At 45.9% G+C, this 15640-nt stretch overlaps 1 protein-coding gene across 1 annotated transcript in view; it reads left to right on the top strand.

The window, feature by feature from the left end:
* The first annotated feature begins 1812 nt into the window (after window positions 1-1812).
* The window catches only part of Gpam (glycerol-3-phosphate acyltransferase, mitochondrial), a 33327-nt gene continuing 19499 nt past the window's right edge, over window positions 1813-15640 (top strand). The window contains exons 1-8 of the mRNA XM_032895036.1: window positions 1813-1929; window positions 3189-3311; window positions 5051-5124; window positions 7706-7819; window positions 9986-10132; window positions 11300-11396; window positions 11940-12076; window positions 15323-15422. Coding sequence (XP_032750927.1) covers window positions 1828-1929; window positions 3189-3311; window positions 5051-5124; window positions 7706-7819; window positions 9986-10132; window positions 11300-11396; window positions 11940-12076; window positions 15323-15422 — 894 coding nt within the window. The 5' untranslated portion in view covers window positions 1813-1827. The remainder of the gene's footprint in view (window positions 1930-3188; window positions 3312-5050; window positions 5125-7705; window positions 7820-9985; window positions 10133-11299; window positions 11397-11939; window positions 12077-15322; window positions 15423-15640) is intronic.

Genomic DNA, 15640 nt, shown 5'->3' on the forward strand with positions numbered 1-15640 from the left:
GGCGCATTATGCAAGGCCCGGCCAGCAGGCCCGACGTCACTACCACGCGCCTCTTGCGTCATCGCGGCGCGCCGCTGCAGCAAGCGCAGAGCTGAAGCGCTGGCAGCTGTGGGCGCCCAGGCGCGAGCTGCCGGGCGGGTGGACCGGAGCGCTGTGCGGGCTGCGGCTGCGGGACGCCGCTGGGCTGGAGCGCGGGGACAGGTGCGTGGGCGCCGCTCTCCCTGGGCCCGCAAGGGTTTGCAAGAGTCCGGGGCGGACTCCCGGGTCCCCGGTGGAGTGGGCCGGGCTCCGGGAGGGGTGGGCACCGTATTGCTCCAGGGACCCGGCTGCAGTGGCAGCACCCGCAGGGCTGCCATCCCAGCACCCTCCCTCCCGAGGGGATGGGGAAGGGAAACCGAGGCAGCAGAGGATTCCGCGAGCTGCTGGCTCATGGGACCACCCGCTGACAGCTGCTACGCCAGATCGGGCTGAGCGCCATGCACCCCAAGGCGTCCCGGGCGTGCTATGGAGACCCCTGCCCTCCCTGCAGCCCGAGACAGCCGAGTCGCGTGGCATGCTGCCCATTTTCCAGATGGGGAAAGCAAGGCGTAGCAGTTAACCAGCTAGTCCAAATTCACAAGCGTGGGCAGCCAGGGCCTTGAACTCCGCAGGGGCTCACTTGCCTCTGCCTGTGGCAAACTGTCAGATTTTGTATTCTGCCCTGGGATTTTTTTTTCTTTTTCTTTTATTCTCCTCCCCTCTCCTATAAAACAATCTGGCTTGACCTCAAGTAAACCCTGTGGGGCCGGAGGAGCAAGGCGTGGACGTCTGTTGGCACAAGCCTCCTTTTCCTCCTCCGATCGCCTCATTTTTTAGGCTGCAACGCGCTCCCCCTGTTGTGTGGCCATTCTGAACCGGAAGTTGGTAGCCCGGGTCGAATCTTTATAATAAAGAAGAACTTTCCCACCAGGTGCAGCGATGCTTTACTGGTCTCTGGTGTCAGCTGATTGCTTATGCTGAACAGCTAAGGACAGATGTTGTTTTGAGGCGAAACAGTTATCAGAGCAAATCCACGTGGGGATTGTAAAGAGTCCAAGTGTTCCTCTTAGAGAACACTGTTCTCTCACTTTAAGAGGTGAATCTAATGCCTGGTGAGAAATAGCCAACAGCTAAAATAATTAAATAAAGATTATATAAGAAGGTTTTAAAAATTTTTAAAAAAGTTATTTCATACATATAAAATGTATTACACTAAGTCAGCTTATGCTGGAGCTGGAGATACGGCCCAGTGGTTAGCGGTGCTCGCTGATCTTTCTGAGGATCAAAGTTTGGTTCCCAGCACCCACATCAGGTGGCTCACAAACTCGGCCTCCTCAGGCACCCATATGTATATGCATATACACGCGTACATATTCCTAAATTAAATAATAAAACAGTTTTGTCTTCATCCTTCCAGGAAGACTCAGTTATTAACAAAGGTGAAATAATTATGTTGCAGGCCAGCATGATTACAAGTGCCTTATTGTGTGAAGTGCCTTAATTTTTCCAAGTGATTGTTCTTGGCCGTTTTGCCCAGGAAATGTTCAAGAAATACTGAGATAAGAACGTTGACCTTTGAGGCCAGGGCAGCTTAGCAGACATGTAAACACACATCAGGCCGGATAAACACTTTACCAAGCTGTAGTTTTATGCACTACACTATAGAAATCTGTTGGTTCATTGGCTATCTTGTTACAGGGCAGAATTGTGAAGAATCAGCATTTTGAGGGCTGGTATTAAGTTTCTGGGCACTTCCTTGAGCAGTGCATGTTTCTTACAGCTCATGTTTTGGGACTTCCACGTTGAGTCATGGAGGAGTCTTCAGTGACAATTGGCACAATAGACGTTTCTTATCTGCCCAATTCATCAGAATACAGCCTTGGCCGATGTAAACACACGAACGAGGACTGGGTAAGTTTAAAAGGAGCCTTCAGAACAGCTCATTTAAAATGTTTGCTGTGATGTGAAGTAGAGATTCGCCATTACCGGAGCTGCTTCCAACTCTTAGAAGTGGTGTTCTTTTGCAATCTAAGGATAATTTTTAGTAGTACGAATTGGGAAGAAGAAAATGGATGGAAAATTCCAGAAAGGTAATTTATTAAAAAACAAATTTCTTGCATGGAGGCATAAATAGTAGCCATCACTTTGTGTAGTGTGTTTATAAATTTTTTCCTTTTGATATCTTCCACACAACTTATATTTAGCAAGCCTGAATTTTATAATGGAAATGAACTCTAAAAACAGGAAACTTGTTTATTAAACTAGTTGAAAAGCATGCATTTCCTTGTGTTGTTACTATTTCAGCATTACATGGAATGTTTAAACTACCTCAACAAAGATTTATATTAATAGGTTGTTTTTTTTAAGAACATTGTATCAGTGAGATCTGAAAAACAATGACTGAAAGTTAAAGAATAATCTTAAACCATAGGACAGGGTTTGACTCTGGTCAAATGATGTGTCTGTGATTTAAGTCTAGGCTTTAAGTGCTTTTTGTAACAGAACATCACTGACCATACTTTGTTTCTCTTCTCAAGTGTTACAAGAACACCTGCTCACTGGGTCAGGTCTGCATGGTTTTCCCGTGGGAGTAGCCTGCGCTTTGAAAGAGCATAAGGTTGGCTGAGCACAGGGATTCAGGAGTCTGACTTCTTCATCCACTGTCAGAAGTCCCTTTGGCTTCTGGGTTACTCTTCTCTCTCTGCTTCTGTGAGGTCAAGGTTTTCAGCTTGCATTTGTAAGAAAGGCAGTAGTTGCCTTTGTGTGCCGGGCTATTGTTAACATAAAGAGCCCCTGGCTTCTTAGGTGTTTGTTCCTTTTTGTGGCTGAAAAATGTTCCATTGTAATATAGGCGCCCTGTTTTTCTATCCATCCATTCTGTGGTGAACATTACAACTCCGTGGAGTAAACCTGTGAATGCTGTATTGAACATGTAGCAGCTGTTGCAAACTATGATTTTAGGAAATCAACTTTTTCTTCCGTACCAACCTTTTTTTCCAAGTGATGATGGTGGAACACGATACCTTACATGAAAAATACTCTCTTCACGGCATGTGCAATTACACTGCCAACAATGGGAACAACACCATTTTCTCTTCTATTTGAAATAGATAAGGGGGATCTAAACAGTGCTTGCCATTTACACATGCTTTCTGCCTTGTATCCACTAGGTTGACTGTGGCTTCAAACCTACTTTCTTCAGATCCGCAACGCTGAAATGGAAAGAGAGCCTCATGAGCCGGAAGAGGCCTTTCGTGGGAAGGTGCTGCTATTCATGCACGCCTCAGAGCTGGGTAAGGACCCTCCTGCTCACCATGCTTTTCTGCTGCACAGGGTTTTCGGTTTTGTGGATTTGGGTCTTAATGGACTTGACTCCTTCAGAATGGAGACCCCTGTATATAAGTCAAACATTTCAGGTAAAGAAATGGACTTAATTCATATTGCTATTCGTTTATTAAATATTATTGCCCACAGTTAGGGTAGAGTCAGGGGAGAGTCGATGTTTGAGTTCATAGAGTTGATGGAGTGCTCGGTACCAGCTAGGCTTTGACTTGGCTCCCAAGAGTGTCCTTGGTTTTGTTCTTTGGTTGAGAAATAAGCATGCCACGCCACCCTCTGCATCCTTTGAGAAGAGCCGACTGGGTGAAAGGTGAGCTTCTAATGGCATTTGTGGGAAGGATGAGTTAGCAAACAGGATTTCCTTCCCTACTCTTCTGAGGTGAGAGTTATGCTTTGAAGGGCTGTGTTCGATGTTAAGCACCCCCCTGAGATGGACCAAGTACTTGGAACTCAGAAACCTGTCTTTCCCAGAGGTTGTTTATAACTTGTGTGAATGGCGAACTGTGCTGGGTAAAGTCTTTCCCGGAGGCTGGCATGGCAGAAGGTTCAGTTCTGAGGCTGGCATAAAGGTTATTTGTTAACATTAGCAAGCTTTAGTCAGCCTGGGCAGTTCTCATCCATTGTCCAGGTCTGCTAAAGCATGGCTTGTTAGAGATGCTCCCTTTAGACTATGAGGGCCTTAATGCAAGAATTTGTTACAACTGAAGGAACATGAAAATTGCCAGCCCAGGAGTGAGGCCATTTTAGATTTAGAGGGTAGTGGAAACAAAGATTTAAATGGAAGGTCATGTGGCTTTTCTTTTTAGACTGGCCTCTCACCTAATTCTAATTTTGAACGCAAGACAATACCTTAGCTATGGTTCTGCAGTAAACAGTGTTGCAACTGCAGTGCTACAGTGTATCGTAACCGAGCTGCACAGGGAGTCATTGGCCGTGTGATGCTATGGTCTGGGTTGGATGGATACATTGTAGCAGGCTGTTGTTTTCTGTGTCGCAGCAGTAAAGGGTGGACCTACATTTTTCTTGAAGTTCTTCCAGGCTCATTTAAAACAATTTGTTAATGAATATTTTTATACTTCTTGTTATTTGCCTTCGTTCTTTGAAACCCCAGTTTCTGTAGAGATTAAGTGATTTTTATATCTTGTTGGCACATTTTTTTCCTGCATTTATTTTTGGGTTTTTACTCCCTTGCTCACATTGATAAAGAGATGACTGTTCTCAAGATCACCTGGTGGCTGTACTTTTCAGCATGAAGTGCTCAGTCATTGTAGGGAATGGGAAACTCCTCAAGTTTTGGCAGCCTCGGTTTTCCCACTCAATGATATAGCGATTCTCGGGTGCCCACGAGGAACTGTGGGATTTAGGATGATCGTTTGTATTTGGGGACTATTGGAAGCTCTGACTTCCTGTGATAGAAGCTGATTGTGGGTCCCTGCTCTGTAGGGATGGTGTGGGAAGGGAAGAGATACCATTGCCTTTGGTTTTAGGGCTTCAAAGTTAAACTTGAGTTTGTGACTATCTTGGAAGCATAAAAAGTAATATTCAATAAAACATGTATTTCCTTCATTCATGTTTTGAAGCAGTAACCCCTACTGTTATGCTTGGATTTTAAATGTCTTCTACAGACATTAGTGGGATTCTTGACCATCACTCTGGCTGTGAATTCATGTCTCCATTCATTTTGTTTTTATAGGAAAGGTTTTTCAACCCCAGTATCCCATCTCTGGGTTTGCGGAATGTTATTTATATCAATGAAACTCACACAAGGTAAAAGGACATTTCTTGTTTCTAATATGTCATAGAAGTAAAACTCTGTAATGCTCGTTAGTGTTCTTTAAGATGTACCTGTGGTTTCCAGAGTGGATAGAGTGTGAGCTTTTCATACTCTTTTCATGTAAAGGTCAGAGGCAGGGCAGCCTCCTGAGTCCTGTCAGGGAAATAGCTGCTCTATGTGAGGGATCCCCATGTGGTGTAAATGCCACCTGTGGTGTTCTTTAACATATGCAGATAATTAACTTTTTGCTAAGAAGCAGGAAATATTTCTTTGACAAGAGATATAGGTTTAAATGTCTTATCTGTTGTGACTATTTCATACTTCAAAAAATAATAAAGGCAGCCAGTGAGGTGACTTAGCTCAGGGGTTTTCAACATGACCCCTTTGGCAGTCAAAGGACCCATTAATAGTGTTCCCATAACAGGTATCCTGCATATTAGATAATTTACATCATGATTCACAACAGTAGCAAAATTACAGTTATGAAGTAGCAATGAACTAATGGCTGGGGGGGGGGTGTCTCCACATACCATGAGGAGCAGTATTAAAGGGTCACAGCACTAGGAAGATTGAGAACCATTGGCTTAGCCTGATGACCTGATTGTGGTTCTTGGAACCCATGATGCAAGGAGAGTCCTCCGTCTGCCATGTGCACACACACCTGTGTGTATGTGTGTACACTCACTGGCATGTGTGTGCAGTCACACACAAACACGGGACTTTAAAAATAAAGTAAATGACTAAAAAACCAGCCACACTGTGGCGTACTGGAACGTACTCTGTACTGCATGGACGCCCTATTTGTTACTGTGCATCCACTGTACAGACTGGCAGGCTTCACTATGTTTTCATGGTGTATGTCACAGTACCGTGCTCAGAGTCACCTCTCTCTTTCCCTTTGCCACGTCTCTCTCCTGCTGGTCCCACCCTACAGTAAATGTTCTTCGATTTACTTATGGAAGATAATTTAAAACAGTGAGTTCTAACTTCCAAGTACACAGGGATTGGGAAGGCACCAGAGAGAAAGAGGCCTTTGTTTTACATAAAGCCAAAGTTAGAGGATAAGGAAGAGTTGGAAGGCTGTGTGTTCCTGAAGCAAGAGAAACAGCAGCCAAAATACCGCAGGACTTATGGTTCTTAGAGTTCTTAGAGCCTCTTACTGATGGTGTAAGAGGTGTTCGTGGTCATGAACATTCTGTGAAAGGTAAGCAGCCAGTGCTTGGATTTAGTCCTTCATGGTACTGCCCCTAAGTACACGAAGAGGGCCTTGTCTGAGAGATGAGGCCTGCTTATCTGGATCACAGCTTGCTTTTGTCATAGGACCACGTGTCTTCTTTGCATTCTCCAGTTCCTCTGCGGCTCCTTTGTGTCGACGTAAAGCAGGAGAGGCTGCTCTTTGAAGTCAGGTTTTGTTTTTTGTTTTTTAGTTGACATGACAGATTCTAGGTAAAGAAACAGTTTCTTCTTCATGTAAATACACATTTTATATACGAAGCTAAAATGTTTGTCTGTTATTCCCGTTCAGAACAGTTTTTTAAAAGCATTGGCTATATTGACCTGGCAACGGCTCACACTAGTTACTCAAACACGTAGCCTTTCCGGCTGCCTGTGTGCTAATTGACGAAGCCTGACTGTTTATAAGCACAGGCACTGTGCTGTACATGCTCAGGCCAGTCACACACCTGCTCATGTGCTGTTCCTGACTTCCGCTCTCAGGTGCTTGCTCACTCCCACCTCCACACTCCTCCATGGTTCAGCAATTGCAGAGGGGTTTCAGACAGCGTTTGGGCACGTATTGTAATAACCATCTGGAAGTGTTCAGTGAATGCAACAGTGGGCTAAGCTTTCAGGAGATGAAGACAGTAAAGGAGAAATCAGAAGACATGGAAACAAATTAGTCACAGAAGTGCCAGAATTATTAACCTCACATCTGCAATCTGCCCTCAGTGTCGCCGAGTGCCGTTATCATACATGGTTTCACATCACCAGGCAGTGAGATCCATGGCTTCAGACTCTGAAGTGTGTCTCTGTACCCCCGCTAGTCACCACAGAGTCATTATCACCTACAAGAGAATGAACGTTCCTTAGATAGACCTGCTGTGCGTTTACAGTGGGAAGATGTAGATATTTAGAAGCCAGATGTCTTTGATCTGATTAGCTTTTAATTTCCTTTGAGCCTCAGTGCTTGCCTTGGAAGAATGCTTTAATACAAAAATTGCTTTTCCTGTTGGGAGGAGACCTCCAAGTTTACTTTATGTCATCTGCGGTCACCTCTACCTGTCCTGCTCACAACACAGCTAATGGGTAACGTCCCACTTACTTGTCTTTACAGTGCTATTGATGAAATCTGACTTTTCTTTTGGGCTATTATTCAGCAAGATTAGACAATTTCTAGGATTCAGTTTTACCTGAGAATGTATGAAAGCAATCATGATGAGTCAAAATAGCTGCACAGCATCCTGACCTCTAGGGCCATTGTCTGGAATAGAGGACCTGAAACTCTCTGTGGTAGGAGAGCACTGTGTAGTGGGCTGTGCGGAGCACTGACCGAGAAGGTTTATGTGTGTGTTACAGGCACCGAGGATGGCTGGCAAGACGGCTTTCTTACATCCTTTTTGTTCAAGAGCGCGATGTCCACAAGGGCATGTTTGCCACCAGTATCACTGACAATGTACTGAACAGCAGCAGGTGAGATTGGGCCACTTGTGACAATGTGGGGACAGGCCAGTGTGACGATGGGAGGGGAGTGGGCGTTAATCCTCTTCTGTTGGTTTCTCTGCTTCTCTCTGTAGGGCAATGCTTGCATTTCTGAACATTAAGTACTGAGTCACAAAAGTCAGGGGAGTGGAAGGCGTGACAAAGACTGCAGCTGAGGTAGACAGTCCTGGTTTGGGGACCATGTAATAACCAGGCCTGTAGAATGTGGAAGCAGTCATGAGCCAATGTTAGAGACGGGTATGAGTGTGCTTGGGTTCCCCATTTAACTTTCTGTAATACCAATATCGGAAGCAACCCATTTTCTGTTTTGATAGCCCAAAGAGAAGTAGTTAGTATTTTGTCTGATGGTGTTTGAGTTTAAACCCAAGTCCTTGCCATAGAAAGCCATTGCTAGAATCTTGGGAATTTTGCTCTCTGAGAAACTCTGAGGGAGCCTGACATCAGCAGACTATCAAGGGAAGGAGCTTCACACCTTCGTTAATGTGCACCAACCCCAGAAAAGCAACTAATGAGGTGTTGAGAAGCTGGATAGCCTCAGGGAAAGGGAAACTAGGAGCTTTAGATGATTTCGAGGTGCAGTCTGGGGATTATGAGTGAGCTAGGGGAGAGAACAGCCAGGACAGAGTTCTCTCTGAGGGAGAAAATGAGCAATGGAACCTCACTGGGGACAGAGTGATTAGGTTGCCCGAGTAGCGGCAAGCTTCCCTCAGAAGACTAGATGAAGTCAGCTTACGCTGCCTGTACTTTCAGTCCCAGGGTATCAGCCTTCCCTTCCTGCTTATCAGGATTCTAGGAGTTTCAGATAATCTGTCTCTTGAGGGAGAAGTTTTCTGCTGGATAAGGGAATTCCAGAGAGCCCCTTCCAGTGTCTTAGGTCAAGAGAGATCATGGAGAACTTGGAAGGCTAGGGCAGTTTCCAAGGCCTTCCATTTACTTTTAAAAACGTTCACCTTGCTCCATACGTCAGGGGTGGTTTTCTGAGCTTCACAGTGTCGTGAGAGTGAGAGTTTCTCTTCTCTGCCTCCTGTGAGTGGCCCACCTCGAAGGTGTAGCAGGAGTTAGAGGCCAGAGATGGGGTGACTGAAAACTTGGAATTCATGTTTGTAGCTTTGTGGGAAGTTGTGGCTCTAATCCCAACAGTGTTGGGCACCGTAAGAACTCAGGAAAACATGTTAAATGATATTGAATAGTTGACAAGAGAGATATTGCATTAGATACCTAGAGAAGCATCCTAGGCCCATGCCCTAAATGCTTAAAACTGTCGGGTGACTGTGGCAGTGGACGAGCCTTTTCTGTAGCCATTCTTACTGCTCAGTGGTGAGCTCCGCCTTTGTAAAATGACTGCTCAGAAGGAGAAAAGGAAAAGTAAATAGTATATCTGTTTCAGTGCTTCTCAGAGAGTTTTACATACAGGTCTAGTGAGGCAGCAGTGTAAACAAATGGTAGATTATGATTGTTGAAGAAGCCATGTGTTTCTTTGACTCTTTGGTGGCAGCTTGCTTTACTGTGTTTATTATACCGGGTTACATCCTAGATCACACAATCCGTTTTCATGAAGTGTGCATGTGCTTTCAGTATGTGCTCCTCTGTGGGATGTGTACGCAGGGTGGCCTTCCTTTTCCCTTGATTTGTTAAGTATAACATGACTGGGGCATTCAGTTCCACAGCAGTCAGTGAGCTGAGGAAATTCTTAGATCCGTCCAGATTTCTAAGGGAGCCTTAGGCTTAGGGATAGGATGCCCACCATTTTAAAGGTGTTATTACTGTTATTTATGTATGGATGTAGGGCACGTGCCTATGTAGGAGGAGGCTATGGGACTGTCCAATCCCTGGGAACTGTTGTGAGCTGCCTGACGTGGGTCTTCTGCAAGACAGGACATGCTCTTGACCACTGAGCCGTCTTGCCCATCTCTGGCATCAGTTTTGATCGACAACCCTGGCTGATCATCCTAACTTGTGTTTTCTCTCACTGCTATACTACATATTAAAGAGAACGTGCATTTTCTGCATATTAAAGACAATGAATATCTTTTTCTGTCTTTTCATCATATTCATTTATAGCTGTAGTTTGGAAAATATCAATACGTCCTCTTACATAGAATCTGTTTCCTTGTCTGACTTTTACTTTCAAATCAGAGTCCAAGAGGCAATTGCTGAAGTGGCTGCAGAGTTGAACCCGGATGGATCTGCCCAGCAGCAGTCCAAAGCCATCCAGAAAGTGAAAAGGAAAGCCAGGAAGATCCTTCAGGAAATGGTTGCTACAGTCTCCCCCGGGATGATCAGGTATTAGAGGGCTAGGGTAGTTGAGGCAGGAGTCAGCCTGTCTCCTACAAATAGATTGGAGCTGTTGGACCTTCCTTTCCTCAGTCAAGGAAAGCATGTGAACAAAGGGTACTGATGTGTTTCAGTGTTAAATCCACTGGCTCCCTTGTGAACGAGCACACGAAGGCTTCCGGCTGCTTTTACCCATGCTGATAGGTGGCAGCTACTCTAATTTGGGTGTCCTCTCTTCTCCTTAGATGGCTGAGTCAAGCCTCACATATCTGTGTCTTACACAGAGGAGTTGTGTGTGTTAGAAGGATATATATATATCGCCACCAAAACTAGGAAGATTAATGAAGCTAAAAAATGTATGCTGAAAGTGATTGGATATAGATCTCTCCTGAGAGACACATCCAGACCATGTCCAATACAGAGGTGAATGCTAGCACCAAACCACTGAACTGAGAACATTGAATTAAAGGAAGGATTGAAAGAGTTGAAGGAGCTTGCAACCCCATAAGAACAACAATGCCAACCAACTAGGGCTCCCAGGGACTAAACCACTACCCAAAGACTATACATGGACTGACCCAGGGCTCCAACTGCATATGTAGCAGAGAATAGCCTTGTTGGGGCACCAGTGGAAGGGGAAGCCCTTGGTCCTGCCAAGGCTGGACCCCCAGTGCAGGGGAATATGGGGGGGCAGTAAGGGGGGACCATGGGGGTAACACCCATATGGGGTAGGGAAGGGAACTTATGGATGGGAAACCAGGAAAGGGAGTAACATTTGAAATGTAAATAAAGAAATATATCTAATAAAAAATTAAATTAAAAAAAAAAAAAGGGTCCTTTTAGTCCCTAAATTATCCTGGCCACACACTTTTGAAGTGATTAAGTGCTGTTAGAGAAAAATGTGTTCACAGTCCAGAGCCCGCAGAGACTGAGTGAGTGGGGTCTGCTTTAAGTGAGTACGCCTGCTCTTCAGTTCAGATAGCTAAGGGCACGCACATGTATTTTTCAGTTTGCAATACTTTTTACAAGTACTTTTACAAATTTCAACTTTAAATTCACAAGTACTTCTAGGCTGTAGATCCAGAAGCCGAGAGAGGCAAAAGTAAATGGCATCAGATTTATAGCATACACGTTTGTCTACGTACATACAGACTCCTATGTTTTTCTTTCTGTCAGGCTGACTGGCTGGGTGTTACTAAAGCTCTTCAACAGCTTCTTCTGGAACATTCAGATTCACAAGGGTCAACTCGAGATGGTGAAAGCTGCAACCGAGGTAGGATTTCCATGCTCCGTCACCCAATTCCCCGTGTGTGGATGCTGTGCCCCTTAATGCCATGTCCTGCGTGTGTGGAGTGCTGCTAGACCTTGTCCAGAACGCCTCCTCTGTCGTTGGCCCTTTGAACCCATTTGGAAACCCCTGCACCTCCCCCCAACCTTTGTGAAAACAAGCAGGGCCTATTAAAAATGTGTAGAATTCCTAATTTACCTTGCAACAATCCTGAACACCAGGTCACACATACACATAAAGGGGTTTTGGACATAGAGGCTCAGGTACAGGGGGAAACATCAACTGTCCTGACTCTAGCGCCCTCTGCTCATTTCCGTGATGAAGGCTTCCTCTCAGTAGAGGTGCGGGTTAGCCTGAACCGTTGTGTGTTCGCCCCACTGTGTTGTGGTAGTGGAGCTTGTGGGTACTGCATAGGCACTGAAGAATTATGGAGCGCCTTTGGGAGAGCGAGTCATTGACCATAACCAAACAAAGTAGGACTGAAGCTTAACTCCTGAGCCTTAATGCCGTGGCTCCCTTCTGCCCTAGACGAACCTGCCGCTCTTGTTTCTGCCGGTGCACAGATCCCACATCGACTACCTGCTGCTCACCTTCATCCTCTTCTGCCACAACATCAAAGCTCCATACATCGCCTCGGGCAACAACCTCAACATCCCCATCTTCAGGTGAGAGTGCCTGGTTCAAACTAAAGGTGGTAAAGAGACAGTTTTGTCAGACATCTTGGGCACACTTTTAATCTCAGCTTTGGGTGGCTGAGGCAGGTGGGTCTATGTGGATTCTAGGCCATTGTGGTTCATACTACAGGTTTCCAGATAGTGAGTCTCTGTCTCCAAAGTAAAAACCTGAAACAAAAAAACACCTCCAAACCAAACCAAACCAAACCAAACCAAACCAAACCAAACCAAACCAAACCAAACCAAACCAAACCAAATTGTTTTGAATGTAGGACTTGTTATATTTTAATACTTGTTATAAAAATGACATTAGCCTTTTGATTGTAGAAGTAATGTTTCACTGTGTAACCTTTGCACAATACACTGTTTCACTGTGTAACCTTTGCACAATACACTGTTTCACTGTGTAATCTTTGCACAATACACTGTTTCACTGCGTAACCTTTGCACAATACACTGTTTCACTGTGTAACCTTTGCACAATACACTGTTTCACTGTGTAACCTTTGCACAATACACTGTGTAACCTTTGCACAATACACAACACAAAGCATTGCCCGTCAAGATATCTCTGCATTTGCTTTTGATACCGACTCCTTTGTGGAGTGTGCCAGGTAAGCTAGACGGACTGTATCAGACAGCGGAAGGCCATTAAAGGGCAGTGGACCAGACCTGTCAAAGAACGCTGAGGGGATGGTCTGGCGCTATGGTAGCTAACGTCGGCAAGGGTGACCTGCTGTGATCTCAACCTCATGATGCAGAGAATCCAATAGAGCACTTTTACAGGGCATTTCCAGAGGATGCTGTGGTTTTCACAAGGGAAAGGCAGAGATACAAGGCATGGTTGTAGGAGGGTGAAAGGTAGGTAGGTACACTGGAGTGTGCACTAGGAAGCCCACGGGAAGGCCAGAGGAGGGAGGTGCAGCTGCACAGATAGGGCTGGGTCAAAAGCAGCTCCATGCTAAGGGTGGGAAGCTCCTGACTGACCACATGGGCAGACCCGGATGTTGATGACTGACTGAACACATGGGCAGACCCGGATGTTGATGACTGACCACATGGGCAGACCCGGATGTTGATGACTGAACACATGATCAGACCCGTATGTTGATGACTGAACACATGGGCAGACCTGGATGTCGATTGCTCATTCTGCACTTGAAGAGATTGACTCTGTTATGAAGGCTCAGGCAAATGATGAGGACTTAGGTCAGTGTAGCCGTGTTCTTGGAGAGAAGAGCAGGGACAGACCGAGAAGGAATTAGTAAACTGAGCTCCTAAGAGTCAGTGCACGTCCCCATTTGGGACTCAGTAGAAGGTGTAGGGAGACTGGATCTGCTATCTACTGTGTCTGATCACTGGGGAGGAGCTGATGAGGACTGGGTTGAGGTTGTCTGAGGAACTGAACTCTCAACTTCCAAGCAGCACACAGCACTGAGGTCAGTCAGCTCTGGGACCTGACAGGAGTTAAAGTTTGAATGCAGAGAGAAACTGCAGGGAGCGGCCAATCACTGGGCAGTATGGGCTTCCCACAATGGCATTCAGTCTAGGCCTCAGTCTCACCAAAGGAGACGCTCTTCCTGGTCCTTCACGCTGAGTTCTCTAGGTCCCCAGTGTCTGCAGCTAGTCAGACCTGAGTAGTTAGCAGAAGAGAAGCCACCATTTCTGTAGTCAGTGGTATTTATCCTAATGAACCTTAAGTAAATGTAGAAAAGACACACTTAGCCCTTGCTGTCAAATAGCTAATCCTGTTATGGGGAGCATAGACGTATAAACACAGTGACAGGAACCCACAAGACAGATGTGCTTTCACGGGGGCTAGAATACCCACGCCACACTCCACAGCATCTTTTCCCAGCGCCAGGGAACCAAGACGCTAAATTAGAAAATCATCAGATAGCTTGGCTTGGGAGATATCCCCAGTGGCAATCTGCTTGTCAGGCCTGGGGCCCTGAGTTCTATCTCGAGAACTGTGCAGAAAAAGTCTGGGTGTTGTGGTGTTTGCAGAGGCAGGTGGCACCTTGGGCTCTCTGGCAGGCAGCCTAGCCTGTTTGTCAAGCTCCAGGCCGGTTGGAGACCCAGTCTCAAAATGTAGGTAGACCTTGATTAATGACATGTGTGCTTGTGTGCTGGCCTCACATGCACCTACCCACCCATGTGACGCACACGCACACGCACACGCACACGCACACATGCACATGCACGTCCTTGGGCAGAAAGGCCTGGTCTCAGCACTGGAGCAGCTTGTCTTGCTGTGGTCAGAGTCGCTGGTCTCACAGGACCCTCTCGTAAGCATCAGCTATTGGAGAATATTTTCCCCAAGGAATATTTGATCCTTCTTGAGACAGGGTTTCACTCTGTAGCTCTGGCTGTTCTGGGAACAGTAGTGTAGACCAGTTTGGACTTGGAAATCCTACTGTTTCTGCCTCTTGAGTGCTGAGATTAACGGCATGCACCACCATGCTCAGTCATTGGTTAACTTTGGTTTTTTGACAGTGTCATAGATGTATTTAGTGTATTCTGATTATTCTCTTCCCCATACCCTGTCTTATCTTCCTCTCATCTCGGTTAGCCCCACCCCACCCCTACCAGTCAGCACTTTTCTCAGGTTCCTGACATTTAGTTTTGTGACTCACTTATGTTTCTTTAAAAAAATAAAGATTTATTTGTTTCATGTGCATGAATTTTTTGCCTGCATATATGTTTATGCAGAACTTGTGTGCCTGGTGCCCAAGTAGTTCAGAATTGGTGTGGATTCCTTGGTACTGACTGCAGTTACAGATGGTTGTGAACCACTGTGTGGGTACTGGGAATCGAACCAGGGTCCTCAGCCAGCACAGATAGTGCTCTAACTCTTGCCCAGCTTGTGACCCATTTGGTTTAGCCAGGGCGGTGCATCAGTGTGACCAGATGGAACTGCCCCCTAGAGTCTAGAGAATTCACCAGTGAACACACAGAGAAGGCTGTGACTCAGTCTTCCTCAAATCCCTGTCCTTACCTCTGTGGATCACCTCGTCAGATTCCTTTTGGCTCAGAAGTTAAGATTCAGTGATGCTTGAAGGCTGAGGAGTGGGTGAAACATGTCAGCAACATGGAAATGGAACCCCTGTGTTTCCATTGCCAACATTCAAGTGACACGTGTGCTTCTGTCTGGGTGGCAGTGCTTTGGAGTATCTTGACATTTGAGTCTTTTTACATTTTTTCTTATAAATAATTTGTGCATTCTTGAATTTGCAGTACCTTGATTCACAAGCTTGGGGGCTTTTTCATAAGACGGAGGCTTGATGGAACTGCAGATGGACGCAAAGACATTCTGTACAGAGCGCTGCTCCATGGGGTGCGTACGGCCTTTAGCTGTCCTCAACACCACGGCCTTAGCTGTCATACGGGAGTGATGGAGACATCGGATTTGGGAGGTTACTGCATTGATGTGTGTGATCGCCGTGTGTGGTCACCCAAGTGCCATTTTACTGGGATCCCTGGCTGTAATGTGGGTGATCGTTGCATGTGCCGGGATCCCCGGCTGTAATGGACGTGGGGTAATGTTAGGTGAGC

The sequence above is a fragment of the Rattus rattus genome, chromosome 2 (genome assembly GCF_011064425.1).
Source record: "Rattus rattus isolate New Zealand chromosome 2, Rrattus_CSIRO_v1, whole genome shotgun sequence".
Taxonomy (NCBI): domain Eukaryota; kingdom Metazoa; phylum Chordata; class Mammalia; order Rodentia; family Muridae; genus Rattus; species Rattus rattus.